Source organism: Mirounga leonina, unplaced genomic scaffold (assembly GCF_011800145.1).
Source record: "Mirounga leonina isolate KUSES-001 unplaced genomic scaffold, KU_Mleo_1.0 Mir_154, whole genome shotgun sequence".
NCBI lineage: Eukaryota > Metazoa > Chordata > Mammalia > Carnivora > Phocidae > Mirounga > Mirounga leonina.
The window spans coordinates 37,911,667-37,936,781 of NW_023270389.1; the positions used below are offsets into that span (position 1 = coordinate 37,911,667).

The 25,115-nt window shown below is 38.6% G+C and overlaps 1 protein-coding gene across 7 annotated transcripts in view; it reads left to right on the forward strand.

The window, feature by feature from the left end:
* RPS6KC1 (ribosomal protein S6 kinase C1) overlaps positions 1–25,115 on the forward strand; it is a 198,296-nt gene that overhangs the window by 129,031 nt on the left and 44,150 nt on the right. For all 7 annotated transcript variants that reach the window (XM_035010534.1, XM_035010535.1, XM_035010538.1 and 4 more), the window contains one exon: positions 24,685–24,732. In XM_035010534.1, coding sequence (XP_034866425.1) covers positions 24,685–24,732 — 48 coding nt within the window. The remainder of the gene's footprint in view (positions 1–24,684; positions 24,733–25,115) is intronic.

The window sequence follows — 25,115 nt, forward strand, 5'->3', positions numbered from 1 at the left end:
TATACATGAGTAATTTTTTTCATGTTTCTTCACAAAAAAGTCTCATTGTGTACATTGTTCATTGTAGAAAAGAAAGAATAAATAAGCTAAAATAAAGAAGATGCAGTTTACCCATAACTCTGCCACCTGCTGAGAATCCATTTTACATTTTAATGTATACTCCCCCTGTCTTTTTTTGTGTGTGTTTATACATACACGTAGGCCCCATTAGCTTATGGTTTCAAATGAAGTTGTAAAGACATTAACAACTAAATTATACTTTCAGCTCTTACCATCATAGTGGGACCTCCCTCTCTTTCTTCCCCACCCCAGAAATATTTCTGAGATTTTTTATGGGCTCACATGAATTTAAGAATTAGTCTGTATCTGTCTACTGGAAACTCCTGTTCTTCTGCCAGGATTTCTCTGATGGTCCCATGTCTGAATTAGACATTGTTCTTCATTCCAGTTGGACCCATAATCTTCCAGCAGAATACTTACTAAAGTGTTTGTAATGCTAAACTTTAAGCTTCTGTAGGGTAGGGATCATATTTGGTGTGTTCATTGTGCTTTTATCCATGGCTAGTACAGTGCTTGCACATAACAGGCATTCAGTAAATATATGTCAATTTGTTGAATTTTAATATACGATGTGGGTCGAGAAGACCCTTGCCCATCAATTTGCTTTTTAATTTTATGTAGGATGTTAAATTTTTTTATCTTCTCATTCTTTTTCTTTTCTTTCTTTTTTTTTTTTAAAAGAGTTTATTTATTTGACAGAGAGAGACACAGCGAGAGAGGGAACACAAGAAGGGGGAGTGGGAGAGGGAGAAGCAGGCTTCCCGCTGAGCAGGGAGCCCAGTGCGGGGCTCAATCCCAGGACCCTAGGATCATGACCTGAGCCGAAGGCAGACGCTTAATGACTGAGCCACCCAGGCACCCCTTCTCATTCTTTTTCTTTATGATTTGCCTTTAGTGTTGTTGATTTGTTTCTTTTTAATAGAGAACTTTTTGTATCCTTTGTACTTTTACAGCACAACAGTCAAAGTTGGTTTTAGTTTTCAGTGCTAGTGATTCTGAGTAATCCCATTTTAGCACTGTTAGAATATACTGGAATAGATTACATAAACACCTTTGAACTCTCTCCTCTAGCAACCTAACTCTGCTAATCTTCAAAGAAAACAGTTTTTCACAATTTGCTACTAAACAATTTTTAATGTAGTTGTTAATTTTTATAACAGACTTGAAGGAGTCCATTGAATTTGCAGGTATTAACACTTTGAGCGCCTGTATGTAGTATCTGATTCCACATTTTAGAGAATAAACCTCTCGACTTCTGCCAGGGAGGAGGGCAGCTGCCTGGCTGGGTGTGCAGCAGCATAGAGTATATAGACTTTTTCCCGAGCCTTGTTTTCAAAGCTGGTACCTCTCATTTCTGGATTTCTGCAGCAGGAATTGGCTTGCTTTTTGTTGCTTTTTCCATCTAGAGACATTTAGCATGTTTTTTTGTGTTCTAAACTTTTGCCATCTGTCCTTATGTCTGTGGTGCCTAAATGGGGTGTCTCTCGTTTGAATGGGAGCCCCAAATGTGGGGCAACCATCATGTGGAAGCCGGTGGCTTGGACGGTGAAAGGATTTACCTGAGGCAGAACAAAGCAGGTAGAAGCTTATTGAATCCACCGCAAGGGACAGCAGAGAAGAGGCTGTCTGCAGCCAGGCAGTGGGTGGGGCCTGTTTTTAAAGGGGGAAGATGAGGAGGTGTGGTCACGTATGGAGTCTTCCCTTTTTTGGTAACTGTGCCTAGTTGTAAGCAACCCATTGGTTAGTGAGGGCCTATGGCTGTTTTGAGGTGGGTCACCTGGTGGGCCTGCCTATATTCAGCCGGGGGTCACTGTAGCCCTTTCTGTATTCCATTGCTCAAGCCTGTTTGCCCAAAAGTGGCCTCTGCAATCTCCTCTTGTGTTTTTTTGTAGTCATCATAGTGCATCTTTTAAAATGTCTTTACTGTTATTGAGTGACATTTTTAGAGCGGATGGTGACCTATATTTAAGAGTGTTCTATTAACACATTATATAGCCCTTCTCACACCTCATAGCGTCCATAATTTTGACCAACATGTCTTTGTTGACCTTTTTTATGTTGTTAACAAATTTTTTCAACAAAATAGGACAGAGAGTCCTGGGGTGACATCCAGCTAGAGTAATCATTTCAGGTTGATCCAGTACCCTCTGGGTACTGCTATTTACATCTAACCCATCTTTCCTTCAGCTGTGTTTCAAATTCAAATTTAGGCATCCCAAAGTATTTGTGAATTTAAAGATACACATTATCTTCTTTATCCCCCTTTTAAGATGTACTGTCATTTGCCTCTAGTCCGATTTTCTTCCAGTTCATCATAAACATTGCTGCCAGAATAATTCATAAAACTGATCCTTTAGAAAAATGGTCTTTCTAAAACTAAAAACTCTCTTGCTTAAAATCCTTCAATACCTTCACGTAGTTTTTAGGAGAAAGTTTTAACTTCTTAGCTAAGCCTTCAAAGACCTTTGTGATCAAGCCCTTATTTTCTCTGTTGATTCTCAAATTGGCCACCACCGCCCCCTAGCCTGCCCCCAGACCACCACAACATGCTTTCCTGGTTACAGCACTATGGAACCTGCGTGGTAGATAAAGGCATCCTGTTTCACTCATGAGGTACCTGTCTGCCTGGAGTGACTTTTGCTTTTCTTCCTCTCTTTATTTCATCGCATTCATGATTATTGTCTTTTTTTGGAAGGCTCCCTTGCTTACCTGTGCTGTCTGATTTAAATATCTTTTCCTGTGTCTTTTTAATATCTTGAATTTACTTGTCATAGCATTCATTCATATTGTATGGCAGCTTTTTTTATTTTTATTTTTTTAATGAGTGTATGGTAGCTTTTTTTTTTTTTTTAAAGATTTTATTTATTTATTTGAGAGAGAGACACTGAGAGAGAGAGCACATGAGAGGGGGTAGGGTCGGAGGGAGAAGCGGGCTCCCCGCTGAGCAGGGAGCCCGATGCGGGACTCGATCCCGGGACTCCAGGATCATGACCTGAGCCGAAGGCAGTCGCTTAACCAACTGAGCCACCCAGGCGCCCGTGTATGGTAGCTTTTGATACTACTTCTGTGCCTCCAGCAAGCCTTCATATGCCTCAAATGAACATAGGTTTTTCCTCTTTTTTTTAAAAAAAAATTAACATTTTTATTTTGGCACAGTATTTACAGACATCTATTAGACAGGAAAGATAGTCTAAATACTGTGCTCAAGATACATGTCTTTGGAGAATCAATCTCTATAACATGTCAAACACCAGCTTAGTGACTGTATCTTATTTAATTTTGTATTTTTGGCCTTTAGTGTAGTGACTTGCAGATAACAGATACTCAATATATGAAATTGTTGAGAAAAATCAATTAATGAATGATACCTCCATACTCACATTATCTCAAAAAAAGTGGAAACCATTTATTCTAATTGTCCTGCCTCCACACCATTTCTCTGCATGGTTTGTTTTTTGTTTTTGTTTTTTTCCATTTCTGTTTCCTTATTTATTCATTCAACAAATATTTATTGAGCTCCTGGTATGTGTCACATGTGGTATTAGCCACCGGAGATACAATGATGAACAAAACGTACCTTATCTCCACCTCTCAGAGTTTTTAATCCAGTGGGAAATATAAATAAATAAACTGGCAGTTAACCCAGTGTGAAAAGTGCTTTGGGTGAATGAAGTCCACTAAGGTAATGTGACAACATATAGGAGGGCCACCTGTCTTGGGGCTCTCCATAGGCTTCTTGGAGTAAGCAAAGCAAAGAAAGGAGGGAGGAGTAGGACTTAGCGCACAGAAGTGTTCCAGGCCGAAGGAATAGCAAGAACAGGGTTGTGGGAGTCTTTGAGAGCATGCTTTCTCCCTAGCTTCTTCAGCCCTTTGAATTCTTCCTTCTTGCCCATTCATATTTAGTCCATTCTTCAACACTTAACCAAAGCTTACCTCCTCCATAACTCTATGCTCATTTTTTTCTGTCTTTGAATTAAGCTCAGCTATTCAGTATATTATTTTCACCTCTGCGACTTTAGTTGCCTTAAAGTTGCCTTAAATATATTGTTAACCTGTCCTAGAGGGCAGGGACTAAATCTTACTCCTCTTTGTTTTCTCTGATCATGCCTAACTACATACAATGTTGCCCATGCAGTAAGGATGTAGTAAATGCTTGTTGAATAGTGGTAAAGAGAACAAAAAGAAACAATTTATGTGTTTTTTCAGATTTCAAATACTCTATGAATTTGCACCTGAACATATCCCACACCTGCAGGATCACAGTTAAGAGGGTAGTTTGAACTGAAAATTCCCAAAATATTCCTCTCCGTGTTCCCCTCCCCCTTCCCTTCTCTCACAGTGTACACTATAGATTATTGGCAGGGTACTTTGTTGCAGTCTAGGACATTGTCAATTTGAGAATGAGTATTGTATCTTTGTATTTCATATTTTGGAATATTCCAGAAAATATTTTGGAATTTTTCAGAACATGGATACATTGTATTCTTATAAGTAAATAAATTTTCTAGGTCAGATGAAAACACTGTTAAATTTTAATCAGTACTAGAAGTTAAGCTCCATCTGCTACAGAAGTACAAAGCTCATTTAAAACATTTAAAGGGGCGTCTGGGTGGCTCAGTCAGTTAAGTGTCCGACTCTTGATTTGGGCTCAGGTCATGATCTCAGAGTCCTTAGATCGAGCCCTGGGTTGACTTAGTGCTGGGTGCAGAGCCTGCTTAAGATTCTCTCTCCTTACAACAATCCTAAAATTTGTATGGAACCAGAAAAGACCCCGAATAGCCAGAGGAATGTTGAAAAAGAAAACCAAAGCTGGTGGCATCACAATTCCAGACTTCAAGCTCTATTACAAAGCTGTCATCATCAAGACAGTATGGTACTGGCACAAAAACAAACACATAGATCAATGGAACAGAATAGAAAGGCCAGAAATGGACCCTCAACTCTATGGTCAACTCATTTTCGACAAAGCAGGAAAGAATATCCAATGGAAAGAAGACAGTCTCTTCAACAAATGGTGCTGGGAAAATTGGACAGCCACATGCAGAAGAATGAAACCGGACCATTTCCTTACACCATACACAGAAATAGACTCAAAATAGATGAAAGACCTAACTGTGAGACAGGAATCCATCAAAATCCTAGAGGAGAACACAGGCAGCAACCTCTTCGACCTCGGCCACAGCAACTTCTTCCTGGACACATCACCAAAGGCAAGGGAAACAAGGGCAAAAATGAACTATTGGGACTTCATTAAGATAAAAAGCTTTTGCACAGCAAAGGAAACCGTCAACAAAACCAAAAGATAGCCGCCAGAATGGGAGAAGATATTTGCAAATGTCTTATCAGATAAAGGTGTAATATTCAAAATCTATAAAGAACTTACCAAACTCAACACCCAAGGAACAAAGAATCCAATCAAGAAATGGGCAGAAGACATGAACAGACATTTCTGCAAAGACATCCAAATGGCCAACAGACACATGAAAAAGTGCTCAACATCACTCGGCGTCAGGGAAATAAAAATCAAGACCACAATGAGATACCACCTCACACCAGTCAGAATGGCTAAAATTAACAAGTCAGAAAATGACAGATGTTGGTGAGGATGCAGAGAAAGGGGAACCCTCCTACACTGTTGGTGGGAATGCAAGCTGGTGCAGCCACTCTGGTAAACAGTATGGAGGTTCCTCAGAAAGTTTAAAATAGAGCTACCCTATGATCCAGCAATTGCACTACTGGGTATTTACCCCAAAGATACAAATGTAGTAATCCGAAGGGGCACCTGCACCCCAATGTTTATAGCAGCAGAGTCCACAATAGCCAAACTGTGGAAAGAGCTCAGATGTCCATTGACAGATGAATGGATAAAGAAGATGTGGTATATTATGCGGCCATCAAAAAAAAAAAAAAAAAAAAGAAAGCTTACCATTTGTAATGATGTGGATGAAACTAGAGTTCTCTTAGCATAGTATTATGCTAAGTGAAATAAGTCAGTCAGAGAAAGACAATTATCATATGATCTCACTGATATGTGGAATTTGAGAAACAAGGCAGAGGATCATGGGAAGAGGGGAAAAAATAAAACGAGAAGAAACCAGAGAGGGAGACAAACCATAAGAGACTCTTAATCTCAGGAAACAAACTGAGGATTGCTGGAGTGAGGGGGTTGGGAGGGATGGGGTGGCTGGGTGATGGACATTGGGGAGGGTATGTGTTGTGGTGAGCGCTGGGTATTGTGTAAGACTGATGAATCACAGACCTGTACCCCTGAAACAAATAATACATTATATGTTAATTAAAAAAAAAGATTCTCTCTCCTTCTGTCCCCCACCCCCCCACATTTAAAAATAATAGCATTTAAAGCTTTCTTGCCCTTGAGGCATTTTCTTCTGAATTGGAATCAGGCTACCTTTGACATTGGCAGTTTAGTTGGATATGTATTGATTGACTTGAAGATGTAGCCTCTGTGTGGTTATCATTATAAGATTGCATTTATTTATTTATTTTTTTAAAAAGATTTTTATTTATTTGAGAGAGAGAGAATGAGAGACAGAGAGCATGAGAGGGAGGAGGGTCAGAGGGAGAAGCAGACTCCCCGCTGAGCAGGGAGCCCGATGCAGGACTCGATCCTGGAACTCCAGGATCATGACCTGAGCCGAAGGCAGTCGCTTAACCAACTGAGCCACCCAGGCGCCCCTAAGATTGCATTTATTAACTGTGTACATACTGCACTGATTCTGAACACTTTGTCAAAACTATGTGGACATATTTGCTTTTTTAATCGCAGTTTTCAGGGCCTATAAATTGACTTGAGTATATTTATAGAGCATATCTGGCAGCAGAATGGAAATACTAAAGCAGAGTATGAATGGATATAGTTTATAGCAGCACTAGAGTATTAGGTTTTTCTAGCAAATGGAAATAGGATCTAAAGCTAACTACAACACACTATACTTTTAATTGAATTTTCATCTAAATTTAACAGTGTCAAATCATTATCCCAAGTGAACTTCAGAATTCAAACCAGAGAAATAGAATAAATGGTTTCATTATGGAATTGAATGGCATGAGCTGAACTTGGGCCTGAAAACCCAGAACTTCAGCGTTTTAACCTCTCTTTTGCATAATCCCTTTGTGGCCTTGGGCAAGTCTCTTCAAAAAAACAGAAAACAGACAATCACAATGAGAATGACAAAGGTGTAGAGATCTAGCTTTTAAAGCATTTGGATCTGAGAAGAGCCTCGTAAGTGGATGTTTTTCCTAGCTCTTCAGCATGTCTGTTTTAAACCCAGTTTTTCTGTCTTTTATATTCTGCCTTCTGCTATATTTATATCCAGTTTTCTTACAAAGATACATGTCCTTTGGAAACAGATTTTCTGAAGTGATAGATGTATAGACTTAGGATTTGAAAAATTATACAAAGTAAAACTCTTTTTTCATATATGTATGTAAAAGATATTTTTGTGATAACTTTTTTGTTCACTAAATCATTAACCTCACATTCCTGTTAGGAGACATCTTTGAGGAATGGCTTACATTCATTGACATTTGGCTAATAAGAATATAAAAGATTTTAAATTCATGTTTGTGGTTGAAATAATTACTCCCTGGATTATTTTCTGGAGAAAAACATATATTTTGCATTGCTTTAGGGCAGGACTAGAGTTAGCTGTTTGCTAAAGATGAATAATCCAGGGGTTTGGCTAAGTGATTTCTAGATGGGAAATGGAGAAACATTTTTGGAATCCTTTTAATCTTTTCTGATCCTGATAATAAGTCTGTCAAAGAAAATAAGCTTTGCTAATCCTATTTCAGTGCCTCTTGAAGGAATGAAACTATATAGGCATGAGTGGCCTTTGCATTTTGAGTAAATTACTTGTATTTGCAAATCTGTTTTAACACCACCAAAATATGCTTATTTTCTTTTTCTAATATTATGATTCATAATATATTCATAACATATCTTTGAAGATAAAGTTATTCTAGTAGCATTTATTTTTAGCTATCACAATGACAAGCTATGATTCTTAAAAAAATCACCATGTTATTATTGAAGTTACTAAGTATACAAAGGCATAAGTTGAGTTCACGTGGGGCATACACTCACAATACAGTGTTGTATTAGGTTATGGAGACCATGGGTAGTTGCACTCAACAGATTAGGGCTATATTCAGTTTAAATAGAGGGCAGGACAAATGGGCTTCATTATGACAGTTCTTATGGTACATAAATACTTAATAATGTCCTAGTTGTAAATTAATTTATAACTAATTCCCTACAGAAGCTTTGAAGAATCTGTAAAAATCTGGATTAAGATTAGAATTACGGTAAACCAAATGCATCTGTTGCTATTTTAAAGCCAAGAATTAAAAGATGCTTTTGGTATTATTTTCTAAAAAATATTTTCTATATTGATTTTTCTCCTAACTGAATTTAAAATATGGGGAAAGAACCCACAAACCCCAGGAGGCAAAGATGACGTACAGGACAACTTCATTATTAGTCCATTTGTTTTAAGATGAATATATGCCGGTTATCCAGTATTATGATTGAATATAGCCAGGTTCTTGAGATTCTCTGTTTTTAATATTTTAAAAGACACTACAATACTTTGTTTCTGTATGGAGTATTGTGGCAAATAGAATCATTACTTTAAATAAATGACATTTTTGAGTAGCCAGAAATCAGGGTTTTTAATTGCTATTTTGTAGATATTATTAAACCTCATCTCAAAAAGTACATTTTCCTTGGGTAACATTTGGATTGTGTGTATGATGGTACCTAGAAAACAAACCTTTCAGAACAAAGCACCTTATTTTATGACTGCATAAAAAAATACCTTTATGATTATTCATAGACTGATTAAAACACCTTAGCTTTTGTATTTCATTTTATTCATTGTATGCTTATTTTAATAGAATTATGGGTGACTTTAAATATGAGTAACCCACTCCCCCCTTTTTTTAAAGGGAAAAAATCATCACATTTACTTAATTTACTTAAGTAAATCCCATTAGAGGGAGTATTTCTCTTGGCTTTTTGTTCAGCCACTAGAGTCCCCTGTGACCTTGGGTATATATTCTAAGAGGTGACTGATGGTTCATGATGTTCCGTATTTTCTGGTAGCTTGCCTGTTGCCTGCCTCTGGGTTCATCATCCCCCTTATGCTGACTTAGGCAATATTGGGCAGTCTCTTATCTTCAGGCTTTGATGCATATGTTCTGAAGGTGGCCACAGTGACTTTGGGTAGCAGCAGATGGTAAACCTTCAGGCTGCCACCCGCTATACTGGTGTTAAGTTGGAAAGTTAACGTTTGATGAAGAATCAGTAGTGCATATGAAAGAGCTTTCACTGCTGAAATATCTTTTAATTAAAAAATTAGCATACTAAAACCTTTGCAAATGTCTGGGCATTTAAAGAAATCTAAAATTAGTTGTTTTCTTATAGAGAAATCAGTTATTTACCAGTTTAGTTGTATTGCTTGCATTTCTAATGTGGTTCTTTTCTCCCCTTTCCTGCCCCAATTTGCTTGTAGTTAAGACAGATACTAGATAAACTGAAATAGGAGGTGTTTTTAGGAGTTAATTTTGTTTCTGTAAACAAAGTATACTTTGAATTATGGTATTTTGGATTTTAATAATGAGAAAGAAATGTGGATCTTCAGTGCTACCTCCATACAGTGTGAGTGGATTTGGTCTTTTGTATCCTACCTTTGAAGAGATTTCTAGGTTTTATAGAAGCCTAGAGACCTCATCCTGCCTCAAAAAGATATTTCAGTGTGTTCTGAGTTGGTTGGTGATTTTTTGACTTTGCCATCAATCCACAAAGCAGTATCCTTTTTTGATTGTTTGTTCACTTCATGATAATATGCCATGTTGAAAGTTCTGGCACAGTTAAAAACTTACGGGTAGGACCTGTAAGGATTTTGTTTTGTTGTTTTCCTTAAATCTTAGGGGTACCTTTTATGCTTTGCTAAACATAGATCCTTGAAAGTAGCAAAATGAAAATACCCTTTAGACCAGAGTTGTAAGTATCCATGTGAAATTTTACTCTTCATATTTGAATTCTCATCAGTGAAATACTTTTGTGAGCAAATGACCATCAAGAACAGATTGGTTTAATGGCATAACACAAGAGAAGTGCCTCTACACAGTCTGTTCATGCTGATGCTCTTGACACGGCAACTTCTGATGTACAAGAGCTGTAGACTCCAACATCTTTTGCTTTTGGAGTTGCTGGGCAGTGGTACAAGAATGTTGCTAGCCTTCTGGTGTCAAAGAAAGAGAAAGGGCCCAGTGAGGGGAGTTGTTGGTATTAAAGGTCACCTAGGACTATTTCTGGTAGTTGAAATTTTGTAAGAGATCTCTCATGAGAATAAGGTATGGAATTAAGTAAGAGTGGAAATACAGTTTGAATATTAAGCATATGACATGAGATGGGCTTTTAGCAGTAAATATAGATAACTTGATTATCATCACATGGTATTGGCGGGGGGGAAAGCAAAGATTTAGTGCTCTGGGTTTGTTGCTTAAAACCATTTCTGCAGAAGAGTAACATTGTTAGCTCCTGCAGTGCTGCCAAGATGAGTTCACTTAATAACAATAATGGTGGGCGCCTGGGTGGCTCAGTTGGTTAAGCGACTGCCTTTGGCTCAGGTCATGATCCTGGAGTCCGGGGATCCAGTCCCACTCGGGCTCCCGGCTCAGCAGGGAGTCTGCTTCTCCCTCTGACCCTCCTCCCTCTCATGCTCTCTCTTGCAAATAAACAAAATCTTAAAAAAAAAAAAAAATAATGGTTAAGTTAGTTTTCTAACAGAGTACAGTGAGTATAATCTTATCCATCTGAAACTCTGTTGAGAAAAACTATCTAGCTTGCAGAATTGGGCTTTTATATTTTCTCTGGCTTCTTTTTATGTTGATCCCATTCTTTTCTGTTATGTTTATTTATGTGTGAATTCCCAGTAGTATAACTTGCATAACTGAAGTCCATTCAGATTACATCTAGCAAACATGAATAGGACTGGTGATATCATTAAGAGAAAAACTGGGTTTGTCCAATATGACTACCTCTATAGACTTTTTTTTATAACTTTTATTAATTGTTCTGGAGTCCTGTGAAGGAACTGGCACCAAATTAGGGATAGATGTTCCCTCAAATTACTCATGTAATCTTTCTTTTTAAAGGAATTCTTTCTTTTTAAAGGAATTGGAGCTAAAGTTATTTTTAGAGACTTACATACTTTGGATGTCAACATTTAAATTAAATACGTAAAAAGATTCAAGAGTGACACTTTTCTTACCAGAGGGAAGTCTTCACTCTTCCTCCCCACAATGATAGTGTCTTTATAGTAGCATTTCTCTCTTTTCTCCAAATTTATTCTTCATATGTTTAAAAGAAATCATTTGATGCCTTTGATATACTTCCCCACCCTTCCTGTCTTCCCCAAAGTGGTACCTAGTTAAATATCAGGCCTTCCTTATTCTATCATCAGAAAAAACCCAGACTATCATCAGTTGGAGTTTTTCCTACCACCGTTAGGAAAGAAGAGTGGTCAAGTCTCTTTGTGCTGGTGGAATTGAACAGATGAGGCTGATCCTTAAGGGATAAATTGTCTGCTTTTTTTTTTTCCTCCGTTAGAGGCAGTCATTCTATATATTACTACGGCAAAGATGGAATAATCTCTTCTGTTAGACCATATGCTAATAGAGTGCTGATAAGTGAGTGTGAAAAATGATTAATTGTATTCTCTCAATAAGGTATGCTATCCAAGGTAATTATTTCATGACAGTTTTAGTTATAGTACTTGTTTTATCATGAAATAAAAAATGGTTTTAGGAGCCTTTTATTGGAAAGACAATTGTATCAAATTAGTACCAAATTAGATTTTTGTCTTTATAAAGGTGAGCAAAGCCATGAGCAGTTTTTAAATTGATGTGTTCTAGTCCACAAATGAACAAATTCTGTTTGAGGGTTAAAGAAGCTATTATTTTGTCCTTTATGCTGACAGCTTCATTACAGATTAGCCTACTGTTGGCATTAAAAAAATGTTTGGCTCCTTATGATCTTTGTGCATGCAACTATAATATTAATGCAGTGCCATAGCACTGTTCATTAAGAAATGACTTTAAATGAGGTTGAAGTGTGTAAATTTGGAAAGATACAGATGTTAAATGCAGTCATTTCTTTTTGTATACAGCCGTATGGCTAATAATTTCCAAGTGGCTAAAGCTCTTGTTAGCAGGAGTGCTGGTGTGTTAAGAATGGCTCTATAAATAACTTTAAGAACTGAAGTTGAAGGTGCTTCTTTTAAAGACTATTGTTAACTAAACATTATTGCCAAACAGATGGAAAGCATTCACCAGCCTGATGTTTTTAGGTCTAATTATATTATCACCAGCCTGTATGGCTCAGTTGAAGAGGTGTATCCAGAGGCCAATTTATAATCATTTAGCCAACACCTGTTTGGGAGAAATTGACAGTCAAAGGGCACATTTAAAAAAAAAAATCACATATGTTCTTGTGTTTATTGCCTCAATGTGAACGTTGTCTTATTGTGAACAAACTTGGTAGGAGAAGAAAGTAAATGTAAACAGAGCAGTACTTCCCAGCCATGTTTATCGATCTTAATTTGGCCGTTTTATCTGATCCACTTCATGCTTCATGGCTAAGTAAGATCAGCAAAGAGATATCACTCCTGATTTATGTAGGTATATTCTGTTAAAACAAAATTCTTTCCTTTGTACGTCTTCTATACCTTTTACCTAGTGAAATGTTTTCTATTCATATAGATGTATCTTATTTAAATAGGATTGGCATTCTGGTGAGTCGCTTAAAAGAGTCACAACCTGATACAAGAACACAGAGGATTTAAGAAATACTACTTTTCTTTACAGACTCAATTGAGGTTGGTTAAACCCTCCTTTGCAGAGAGAGGGCCGAAGGGCCTCTTTTTGCACATATGATATGTTAATTTAAATCTCAAGGTTCAAGTTCTTTGAATGTGTTTCCCTGCTTTGGAAATTCAACATAAATGATGAATACAGCTCAAAGGGAAATTATGGGGAGAATAGATCTACTCTATCTGAAAATAGTTTGAACCAGATGAGCCTATTAAATCTTTCATTTTAGTGGTTTTCCTTCTTTTAGCATACTTCTCTCTTGAAAGATTTATATACCTCGTCACCATTTTCTTATCACCCAGCAGTACTGAAAGCTACTAAGTTTCCTTACTGCCTTAGGCAGTAACTGATTATCAGTCCTCATTCTTCATGGCTTCTCATTGTTGTTTAGGACAGATGATTATTCTTATCTTAAGTATTCTCTTTTCCCAACACCTGAACCATTTTATATTTTCTGGTTTTCTTTGTACTTTTCTCCCTCCACTTTTAGTTGTTGTCTTACATACCCTTGATATTACAGTCATGTATAATTTTCAAATTCAGACATAAATGTCTAGCTTAACAATTACAGAAGAAGAACCCTGGAGCCAGACTGCTGGGGCTTAAATTCACCTGTACCACTTTTTAGCTTCGGGAGCATGGACAGGTTAACAGTTTTATGTTTGTTTCCTCATCTGTAAAATTGGTTAATAAAATATACCAACTTCTGAAAAATCATTTGACAAAATTCAGCATCCATTCATGATAAAAAAAAAAACCTCTCAATGTACTGGGTATAGAGGGAAAGTACTTCAACATAATAAAGGTCATATATGACAAAAACCCAAAGCTACCCTTATACTCAGTGGTGAAAAGCAGAAAGCTTTTCCTCTAAGGTCAGGAAAAAGACAAGGATGTCCACTCTTACCATTTTGATTCAACATAGTACTAGATGGCCACAGCAATCAGACAAGAATAAGAAATAAAAGGCATCAGAATTGGTAAAGAAGAAGTAAAAATCATTATTTGCAGATGACATGATATTATATATAGGAAATGCTAATGACTCCACCAAGAAACTATTAGAACTAATAATGAATTCAGTAAAGTTGCAGGATACAAAATCAATATACAGAAATCTGGTATATTTCTATACACTAATAACAAACTAGCAGAAAGAGAGATTAAGAAAACAATCTCATTTACAATTGCATCAAAAAGAATAAAATACCCAGGGATAAATTTAACCAAAGAAGTCAAAGACCTGTACTCTGAAAACTGTAAGACATTGATGAAAGAAATTAAAGATGACACAAACAAATGGAAAGATAGATACACCATGCCCATAGATTTACAAAAATTAATATTGTTAAAATGTCCATACGACCCAAAGAAATCTATAGTTTCAATTCAGTCCTGATGAAAATACCAATAGTATATTTCACAGAACTAGAACAAATAATTATAAAGTGTGTATGGAATCCCAGAAGACCCCAAATAAAGCAGTCTTGAGCAAGAAGAACAAAACTGGAGGTATCCCCCAATCCCAGGTTTCAAAATATACTTCAAAGCTCTAATAATCAGAATGGTACAGTACTGGCACAAAAATAGACAATCACTAGAACAATAGATCAATAGAACACAAAAGAGAGCCCAGAAATAAACCTGTGCTTATATGGTCCGGAAGAAGATATTTGCAAATGATATATCTGATAAGGGGTTAATATCCAAAATATATAAGGAACTGGTACAACTCAACACAAAAAAATTCTGATTAAGGAATTGTAGAGGACCTGAATAGGCAATTTTCCCAAGACATACAGGTGGCCAACAGACATAACATGCTCAACGGCATTTATCATCACAAAAATGCAAATCAAAACCACAAGGAAGTATCACCTCATACCAGTTAGAATGGCTAATATCCAAAAGATAAGAAGTGTTGGTGAGGATGTGGAGAAAAGAACACTCATGTGCTGTTGGGGAAATGTAAATTGGTACATTACATACTTTGTATGGTGACAGATGGCAACTACACTTATTGTGGTACGCATTTCATGGTGTATATGATTATTGAATCACTATGTTGTGTACCTGAAACCAATATAATGTATCAACTGTATTTTATTTTATTTTATTTTTAATTTTATTATGTTATGTTAGTCACCATACAATACATCATTAGTTTTTGATGTGGTGATCCATGATCCATTGTTTTCGTATAACACCCAGTGCTCCATGCAGTATGTGCCCTCCTTAATACCCATCACCGGGCTAACCAATCCCCCCTCCCCCCTCCCCTCTAAAACCCTGTTTGTTTCTCAGGTCCATAGTCTCTCATGGTTCATCTCTCCCTCCAATTCCCCCTGCCCATTTTTCCCTTCCTTCTCTTAATGTCCTCCATGTTATTCCTTATGTTCCACAAATAAGTGAAACCATATGATAATTGACTTTCTCTGCTTGACTTATTTCACTTAGCATAATCTCCTCCAGTCCCATCCATGTTGATGTAAAAGTTGGGTATTCATCTTTTCTGGTGGCTGAGTACTATTCCATTGTATATATGGACCACATCTTCTTTATCCATTCGTCTGTCGAAGGGCATCTCGGCTCTTTCCACAGTTTGGCTATTGCAGACATTGCTGCTATGAACATTGGGGTGCATATGGCCCTTCTTTTCACTACATCTGTGTCTTTGGGGTAAATACCCAGTAGTGCAATTGCTGGGTCATAGGGTAGCTCTATTTTTAAATTTTTGAGGAACCTCCACACTGTTTTTCAAAGTGGCTGTACCAACTTGCATTCCCACCAACAGTGTAAGAGGGTTCCCCTTTCTCCACAACCTCTCCAACATTTGTTGTTTCTTTCCCTGTCCATTTTGGCCATTCTAACTGGTGTAAGGTGGTATCTCAGTGTGGTTTTGATTTGGATTTCCCTGATGGCTAATGATGATGAACATTTTTTCATGTGTCTGTTAGCCATTTGTATGTCTTCTTCAGAGAAGTGTCTGTTCATCTCTTCTGCCCACTTTTTGACTTGATTAGTTTTTTGGGTGTTGAGTTTGAGAAGTTCTTTATAGATCTTGGATACTAGCCCTTTATCTGTAGTGTCATTTGCAAATATCTTCTCCCATTCTGTGGGTTGCCTCTTTGTTTTATTGACTGTTTCCTTTGCTGTGCAGAACCTTTTTATCTTGATGAAGTCCCAAAAGTTCATTTTTGCTTTTGTTTCACTAGCTTTTGGAGATGTATCTTGAAAGAAGTTGCTGTGGCCAATGTCAAAGAGGTTACTGCCTATGCTCTAGGATTTGGATGGATTCCTGTCTCACATTGAGGTCTTTCATCCACTTGGAGTTTATCTTTGTGAATGGTGTTAGAGAATGGTCGAGTTTCATTCTTCTGCATGTGGCTGTCCAATTTTCCCAGCACCATTTATTGAAGAGACTGTCTTTTTTCCATTGCATGTTTTTTCCTGCTTTGTCAAAGATTATTTGACCATAGAGTTGAGGGTCCATATCTGGGTTCTCTATTCTGTTCCATTGGTCTGTATGTCTGTTTTTGTGCCAGTACCATGCTGTCTTGGTGATCACTGCTTTGTAATATAGCTTGAAATCGGGCAACGTGATGCCCCCAGCTTTGTTTTTCTTTTTCAACATCTCCTTGGCGATTCAGGGTCTTTTCTGATTCCATACAAATTTTAGGATTGTTTGTTCCAGCACTTTGAAAAATGTCATTGGAATTTTGATCGGGATGGCATTGAAGGTATAGATTGCTCTAGGTAGCATAGACATTTTAACAATGTTTATTCTTTCGATCCATGAGCATGGAATATTTTTCCATCTTTTTGTGTCTTCTTCAATTTCTTTCATGAGTGTTTTGTAGTTCCTAGAGTATAGATCCTTTACCTCTTTGGTTAGGTTTATTCCGAGGTATCTTATGGTTTTTGGTGCTATTGTAAATGGAATCGTTTCTTTAATTTCTCTTTCAACAGTTGCGTTGTTAGTGTATAAGAAAGCAACTGATTTCTGTGCATTGATTTTGTATCCTGCCACATTACTGAATTGCTGAATGAGTTCTAGTAATTTGGGGGTGGAGTCTTTTGGGTTTTCCACATAAAGTATCATGTCGTCTGCGAACAGAGAGAGTTTGACTTCTTCTTTGCCAATTTGAATACCTTTTATTTCTTTTTGTTGTCTGATTGCTGTTGCTAGGACTTCTAGTACTATGTTGAACAACAGTGGTGAGAGTGGGCACCCTTGACGTGTTCCTGATCTTAAGGGAAAGGCTTTCAGCTTTTCCCCATTGAGGATGATACTCGCTGTGGGTTTTTCATAGATGGATTTTATGAGCTTGAGGAATGTTCCCTCTATCCCTATATTCTGGAGAGTTTTAATCAGGAAAGGATGTTGTATTTTGTCAAATGCTTTTTCTGCATCAATTGAGAGGACCATATGGTTCTTCTCCTTCCTCTTATTAATGTGTTCTATCACATTGATTGATTTGCGAATGTTGAACCACCTTGCATCCCGGGGATAAATCCCACTTGGTCGTGGTGGATGATCCTTTTAATGTATTGTTGGATCCTATTAGCTAGGATTTTGTTGAGGATTTTGGAATCCATATTCATCAGGGATATCGGTCTGAAATTCTCCTTTTGGATGGGGTCTTTGCCTGGTTGGGGGATTAAGGTAATGCTGGCCTCATAGAATGACTTCGGAAGTTTTCCTTCTGTTTCTGTTTTTCTGAAACAGCTTCAGTAGAATAGGTATTATTTCCTTTCTGAATGTTTGGTAGAATTCCCCAGGGAATCCATCAGGCCCTGGACTCTTGTTTTTTGGGAGGTTTATGATCACTGCTTCAATCTCGTTACTGGTTATTGGCCTATTCAGGTTGTCAATTTCGTCCTGTTTCAGTCTTGGCAGCCTATAGGTTTCCAGGAAGGCCTCCATTTCATCCAGATTGCTCAGTTTATTGGCATATAGTTGTTGATAATAATTTCTAATAATTGTTTCTATTTCCTTGGTATTGGTCGTGATCTCTCCCCTTTCATTCATAATTTTATTAATTTGGGTCCTTTCTCTCTTCTTTTGGATAAGTCTGGCCAGTGGTTTATCAATCTTATTAAGTCTTTCAAAGAACCAACTTCTAGTTTCATTGATCTGATCTACTGTGTTTCTGGTTTCTAATTCATTGATTTCTGCTCTAATTTTAATTATTTCTCTTATAATGCATGGCTTAGGCGTCATTTGTTGCTTTTTCTCTAGTTCTTTAAGGTGTAGAGTTAGTTGGTGAATTCGGGATTTTTCTGTTTTTTTCAGTGAGGCTTGGATGGCTATGTATTTCCCCCTTAGGACCGCCTTTGCAGTATCCCATAGGTTTTGGACCGATGTGTTTTCGTTCTCATTGATTTCCATGAATTGTTTAAGTTCTTCTTTGATTTCTTGGTTGACCCAAACATTCTTGAGCAGAGTGGTCTTTAGCTTCCAAGTGTTTGAATTTCTGCCAAATTTTTTCTTGTGATTGAGTTCCAGTTTTAGAGCATTGTGGTCTGAGAATATGCAGGGAATAATCTCAATCTTTTGGTATCGGTTGAGACCTGATTTGTGACCCAGTATATGGTCTATTCTGGAGAAAGTTCCATGTGTGCTCGAGAAGAAGGAGTATTCTGTTGTTTTAGGGTATCTATGAGGTCCATCTGGTCCAGTGTATCATTCAAAGCTCTTGTTTCCTTGTTGATTTTCTGCTTAGATGATCTGTCCTTTGCTGAGAGTGGAGTATTGAGGTCTTCTACAATTAACGTATTGTTATCAATATGACTCTTTATTTTGGTTAACAGTTGGCTTATGTAGATGGCTGCTCCCATGTTGGGGGCATAGATATTTACAATTGTTAGATCTTCCTGTTGGATAGACCCTTTAAGAATGATATAGTGTCCTTCTGTGTCTCTTATTACAGACTTTAGTTTAACATCTAATTTGTCTGATATAAGAATTGCTACCCCAGCTTTCTTTTGAGGTCCGCTGGCATGGAAGATAGATCTCCATCCCTTCACTTTCAGTCTGGATGTATCTTTAGGTTCAAAATGAGTCTCTTGTAGACAGCATATGGATGGGTCCTGTCTTTTTATCCATTCTGCAACCCTGTGCCGTTTTATGGGAGCGTTTAGGCCATTCACGTTGAGAGTGATTATTGAAAGATATGAATTAATTGTCATGTTGCCTGTGAAGACGTTGTTTTTATAGATTGTCCCTATAAATTTCTGTTGTAGATCACTCTTGGGGTCTTTCTCCTTTTATAGAACCCCACGTAATATTTCTTGCAGGGCCGGCTTAGTGGTCACACATTCTTTCAGTTTCTGCCGGTCGTGGAAGCTCTGCATCTCTCCATCCATTCTAAATGAAAGCCTTGCCGGATAAAGTATTCTTGGCTGCATGTTCTTCTCACTTAGCACCCTGAATATGTCTTGCCAGGCCTTTCTGGCTTGCCAGTTCTCTGTGGATAGGTCTGACGTTATTCTGATGTTCCTCCGTCTGTACGTAAGGAATCTCTTCCCCCTAACTGCCCTTAAGATGGTTTCTTTGGTTCTAAGATTTGTAAGTTTTACTATTACATGCTGGGGTGTTGGCCTGTTTTCCTTGATCTTAGGAGGGGTCCTCTCTGCCTCTAGGACTCGAATGTTTGTTTCATTCCCCAGATTAGGGAAGTTCTCAGCTACGATTTGCTCAAATACATCTTCTAGCCCTCTCTCTCTCTCCACTCCCTCCGGGATTCCAATGATTCTGACATTGGAACGCCTCATGGTGTCACTTATTTCTCTGATTCTATTTTCATGGATTCTGAGTTGTTTTTCCCTGGCCACCTCTTTTCCCTTTTTATCTATTATACTGTCTTCCAGATCGCTTATTCTCTCTTCTGTCTCAGTAACCCAGCTGTTAGATTATCTAGATTGGATTGGATCTCATTGATAGCATTTTTAAGTTCTGCCAATTCCCCTTTTATTTCTGCCCTTAGAGACTCTATGTTGCCATTAATTGATTTCTCCATTCTAGCCATTGTCTTCACAATTGCTAGCCTGAATTCCATCTCCGACATCTTGGTTATATCTGCATCCATTTATAAATCTGCAGCATAAGTCATAATCTCTGAGTCTTTTCTGTTTTGGGGGCTCCTCCTCTTAGTCATTCTATTGATGGGTGTTTGAGGGAATGTATAGAGTCCAAATTATTGACCAGAACCCAAGGAAGATGCACCTGTTTTCTTGGGACCTTAGGGTTGCTGGCCTATTGTTTTTCCAGCCTGTCTTCTGCGGGAGGGGCCTGCCATGCTGTTACTCAGGCAACCCTGTTTGGGCGGAGTTGCCCTGCGCCCCTGTGGCGGGGAATGGGCTCAGGGGGAATCAGTCTTTGGGGCTTTTGTTCTCTGGCACCTTTCCCTGGCGGCTTTCCGCGTCTCTTCCGTGAGTCAGAGCAGAAGAGACCGTTTCCAACCCTCTGCCTCAGAGCAGAGAGATCACAGTCTGTTCTTCAGTGAGCTCTCCAGGCCACACCGTCTCCGTTTCTGTCCGTGTTGCTATAAACTGCAGCGGCCTGGGTTGTGCACCCCTCTGCAAGGCCCCCAGTCCTGCCTCCAGGTAGGGGCACGTCTCTGCCTTTTGTGCTTCTAAAACCACCAGCCGCTCCCAGTTTGTCCACCACTTGGGGTCCTGTCCTGGGGACTGCAGTTCGCCTGCGCGCGACTCCGCCGCTCGGGGTTTCCACCCCGGAGGTTGCAGTTCACTGGCGCGACCCCGGCGCACCGGGTTTCCGTCTCAGAGGCTGCAGTTCGCGTGCACGCGACCGTTGCTCCGGTTTCTGTCCGGGGGGCTGCGGTTCGCGTGCGCGCGACCCCGCCGGTCTGGTTTTCCACCCAGGGGCTGCCCTAAAGTCCTTTCCCGACGCTACTGGTCTGCGAGTCTGTGCCCGTCCGCAGCGTGCGAGGCTGTCACTCACCGGCGGTGTAGGATCCCCATGGCCAGGTACCCTCCCGCCGCCGTTTATCCTCTGGTATCTGCCCGCAGAATCATGGCTCTCCGCTTGGTACCTCACAACCAACCGCCTGCTATATTCTGCTTGTAGAGATCCAGATCTTCTTACATCTCAGGCTGGTTTCGTGGGTGCTCAGAGTGGTCTGGTAGATATCCAGCTCAATTCTGGGGACCAGTTGAAATAGGTCCCCTACTCCTCTGCCATCTTCCCCCCGCCCATATCAACTGTATTTTAATTAAAAAAAAATCTGGTCACAAAGAAAAAAAATATAAATACCTATCTCATTGGATTGTTGAATGCATTATATGATTTAATTCTTTGAAACCCGGCATAGTGCCAGGTATAAAGTAAGCACTTCATTGGAGGTACAGTCTCATGTTTTTAGCTGTTATCTTGATGGAGAATGCTCAAGTATAAATCTTTAGTCCCGACTTATTCCTAAGCTCTATTCACATATTGACATCTGTCTTCTAAACATTTACACCTAAATTTGTTCACATGTGTTTATTGAACATTTACCATGGGAGAGAGATGTGTTATATGTTGGAAGAAATATAGTTTGTGCCCTGTATTAGTTTTCTGTTGCTGTCATAACAAATTACCACGAACTTAGCATCTTAAAACAACCAAATTTATTATGTCAGAGTTCTTTGGTTTTTGTTTTGTTTTGATTTGTTTTTTTAGATTTTATTTAAATTCAAGTTAGATAACATATAGTGTATTATTAGTTTCAGGGGTAGAAGTTAGTGATTGATCTGTTGCATTATATCAAGTGCCCTCATTAATGCTCATCCCCCAGTTACCCCATCCTCTCACCCCCTTCCCCTCCGGCAACCTTCAGTTTGTTCCATATACTTAAGAGTCTCTTATGGTTTGCCTCCCTCTCTGTTTTTGTGTTATTTTATTTTTCCTTCCCTTCCCCTATGTTCATTAGTTTTGTTTCTTAAATTCCACATCTGAGTGAAATCATATGGTATTTGTCTTTCTTTGACTATGTCAAAGTTCTTTGGACCAGAGGTCTGACATGGGTCACATTGGGCTATAATCAAGGTGCTGGCAGGGCTGTGTTCCTTACTGGAGGCTCTGGGGAAGAATCCACTTCCAAGTTCATTTAGGTTGTAGGTTGAATTCTGTCTTTGCAGTTGTAGGACTGAACTCTTCCTTACTGGCTATCAGCCAAAGACTGGTCTTTGCTTCTAGAAGCTGTCTGCTCCTCATGCTTCCTGTGAGCTCCCAGAGGCCCATTCCCAATGCTGACATGTGGGTGTCTGTATCTTAGCACCAGCAACCGTGTACCCCTCTCATACTTCAAATCTCTCTGGTTTCCCCTTCTGCCATATCATTTCTGTGTTTCCACTTCTGGCCAGAGATAGTTCTCTGCTTTTCAGGGTTCATGGGATTTGATTGAGCCCACTCAGATAATCCAAGATAATCTGTTTTGAGGTCTGTACCTTAATTACATCTGCAAAGTCCTTTTTTTGCCAGGAACATAACATATTCATAGGTTCTGGAGATTAAGGTATGAACATTCTTGGCGTCCATTATTCTGCCTACAATATCCCCATAAAAAACTTGAAATCTGGTTGGGAAATAGACACGTGAATAAAAAAATCAAATCGAAGGGGTTGGTATTGTATACAGTGGGAGAACAAAGAATGGAGAGAATCAGTGTTACTTGAGCTGAATATGGAAGGATGAGTACTTGTTTGATAAGGGGCTTGGGGGGGACATGTTAGGAGAAGCGGCAATAATAGCCATAGCAATAATAGTAACAAGTGGCTATCCCAAGCACTTTTATAAGATGACTTCACTGAAATTCTCACAAATGGTAGATCTGTTATTATCTGCCATTACAGCTTCTGCAGATGAAGTTTTAATGTCTTCACTTTCAGAGTAGAAAGGGTAAAATTAGGTAGTTGAGAGAATTAACATTGATAGCTAAAGCTTAGCACGTAGTAAACACTTAGTACATGGTAGGTAAACAGAATAGAGGGTGGATAGGAGAAATACTTAGGTAGTGGACTTGGTCACTGGTTATGAGTGTAGGGGACGGGAGAATTCATAGTGACTGAGGGAGCTTTTTGGTGGTGGGCGTGTTACAAGGATGGTGGTGTTATTCAGTACTGTAGGAGGAGAAACAGGGTTTGGTTTTATGTCTAGTGGGGAAAGGGCTTTGAGAAGAGGAAGGGGTGAGTTCAGAAGGTATCTGTGGGAATACTCAATTGACTTTAAATGGAGACTTACATTGTGTAGGTCAAACACTTGTAAGAGAGTTCAGAGATGAAGTGGTCACCGTCACTTCAAATTCATCATGTCTAACGTGGAATTTACTGTCTTCTCCTCAGGCTGGTCCCCCATCTTCTCATCATTCTTTCGTTTTCCCAAGCTTGACATCTTTTTTTCATTCCTGACTCTCAGCTCTCTGGAGGGAGAACTCAAAACCCTGTGTACAGTGTTTGCAGGTGTCTGTGATGTAAATACTCCAGACAAGGCCCATTTCAGGCAGTGGCTGCTTTTGTGCTGCCATGGCAGAGATGAAGAGCTCCAGCAGAGACCGCGTGGGCCGGCAAAGCTTAAAATCTTTCCTGTCTGAATCTTTATAGAAGAAGTTTGCCAACTTCTGCGGTAGTGTCTCCAAAATAATAAAATAGTAACATGGTAGAATAATTCTCTATCTCTAGTCATTCCTTCCATCCATCAAGATGGGTTAGGGGAGGAGGTAGTCTGAGGGGGCGATGTGTGAGATCATGCATGGTCTTGAGGTAGTTTTTTGGACTTAGGCTGTTTTTCTAAGTGAGAGGAGTGATATGATGTAACTTATGTTTTTTACAGAAAACACTGACTGCTATTTAGAGAATAGACCATAGGGCAGCAAATCAGGAAGCAGAGAAATCTGTTGGGAGGCCATTGTTATAATCCAGGTAAATCTTTGGATCAGGGTAATAGTTGTGCAAGTGAGTTTACACTTTGGATACATTTTGAACATAGAGCTGACAGGATTTGCTGATGGAAAAAGAGGAGCTAGGATGAGTCTTGGATGGAGAAGGAGTACCAAAAGGGGGTCTTAAGTTGGAGCCTGAGTTATTGAGATCACATTATACCACGTTGCTCCGTAAGGGATTTTAAGAAGAAAATTGAGACTTTAGCAATGCCTGTAAATTTTTTTTTTTTTACTTCTTCTAAACAATATATGTTCCACGAGGAAAAATTCTTTGTGTAAAATAATTTTCCTTTTAAGCAATATATTTTATTTTTTTAAAAGATTTTATTTATTTATTAGAGAGAGCACAAGCCGGGGGGTGGGGGTGGGGAGAGACAGAGGGAGAGGGAGAAGCAGACTCTCTACTGAGCAGGGAGCTGACGTGAGGCTCGATCCCAGGATCTTGAGATCATGACCTGAGCCAAAGGCAGATGCTTAACTGACTGAGCCAGCCAGGTGCCCCCTAAGCAATATATTTTAAAACAAATCTAGGAGAACATAGAAATGTTTCTAAAATATGGAATTTTTAGAAAAGGAAACTATAATAAAACCTACTTTAGATAAGACTGTTTTAATCCTGTGATTTGGTGGCTTAAAAAACAAAAACCTATTCAGAAATTAACAATTTTGGTGGAGTGAGTTTCAGCATTTACCCACAAACCGTTAAGGTATAGTTTCAAAAACTTACAAGTCAATGTTTCATTGTACTGTGAATAAATTATTACTCATGTCTTTTATGTAGGTTTTACTTGTAATGGACACAAGGACAGAACAGACATTTATTTTAAAAGTAAGTAGAATTTGTATGTTTAATGAATTTTTTAGGCATTTATTTTCAAATTATGTTTCTGAAAGAAAAAAATACTTAGTACGTTTTCTGGGTGTTTGGATGTTCTGTTATGTTTGTGATGATCTATATTTTACTTTCTGTTCTTTATCATAGTTTATAAATACGTTATAGCATACATTTAAAAAGAGTTTTAGGTTATAGAGTATGGAGGTGATAGTTTGGGTAAGTTGAAGACTCATTTCCTGCTATTTAAATATATAGTGTGTACCTTAAACACATCTCTAATACATTTTGTATAATTTGTGAAGATTGCACACAATTGTACCTTTGATTATGATTATAGCCCTAAAGAGCTGAAATTTTGCCTTTAAGTCTCTGTTTCA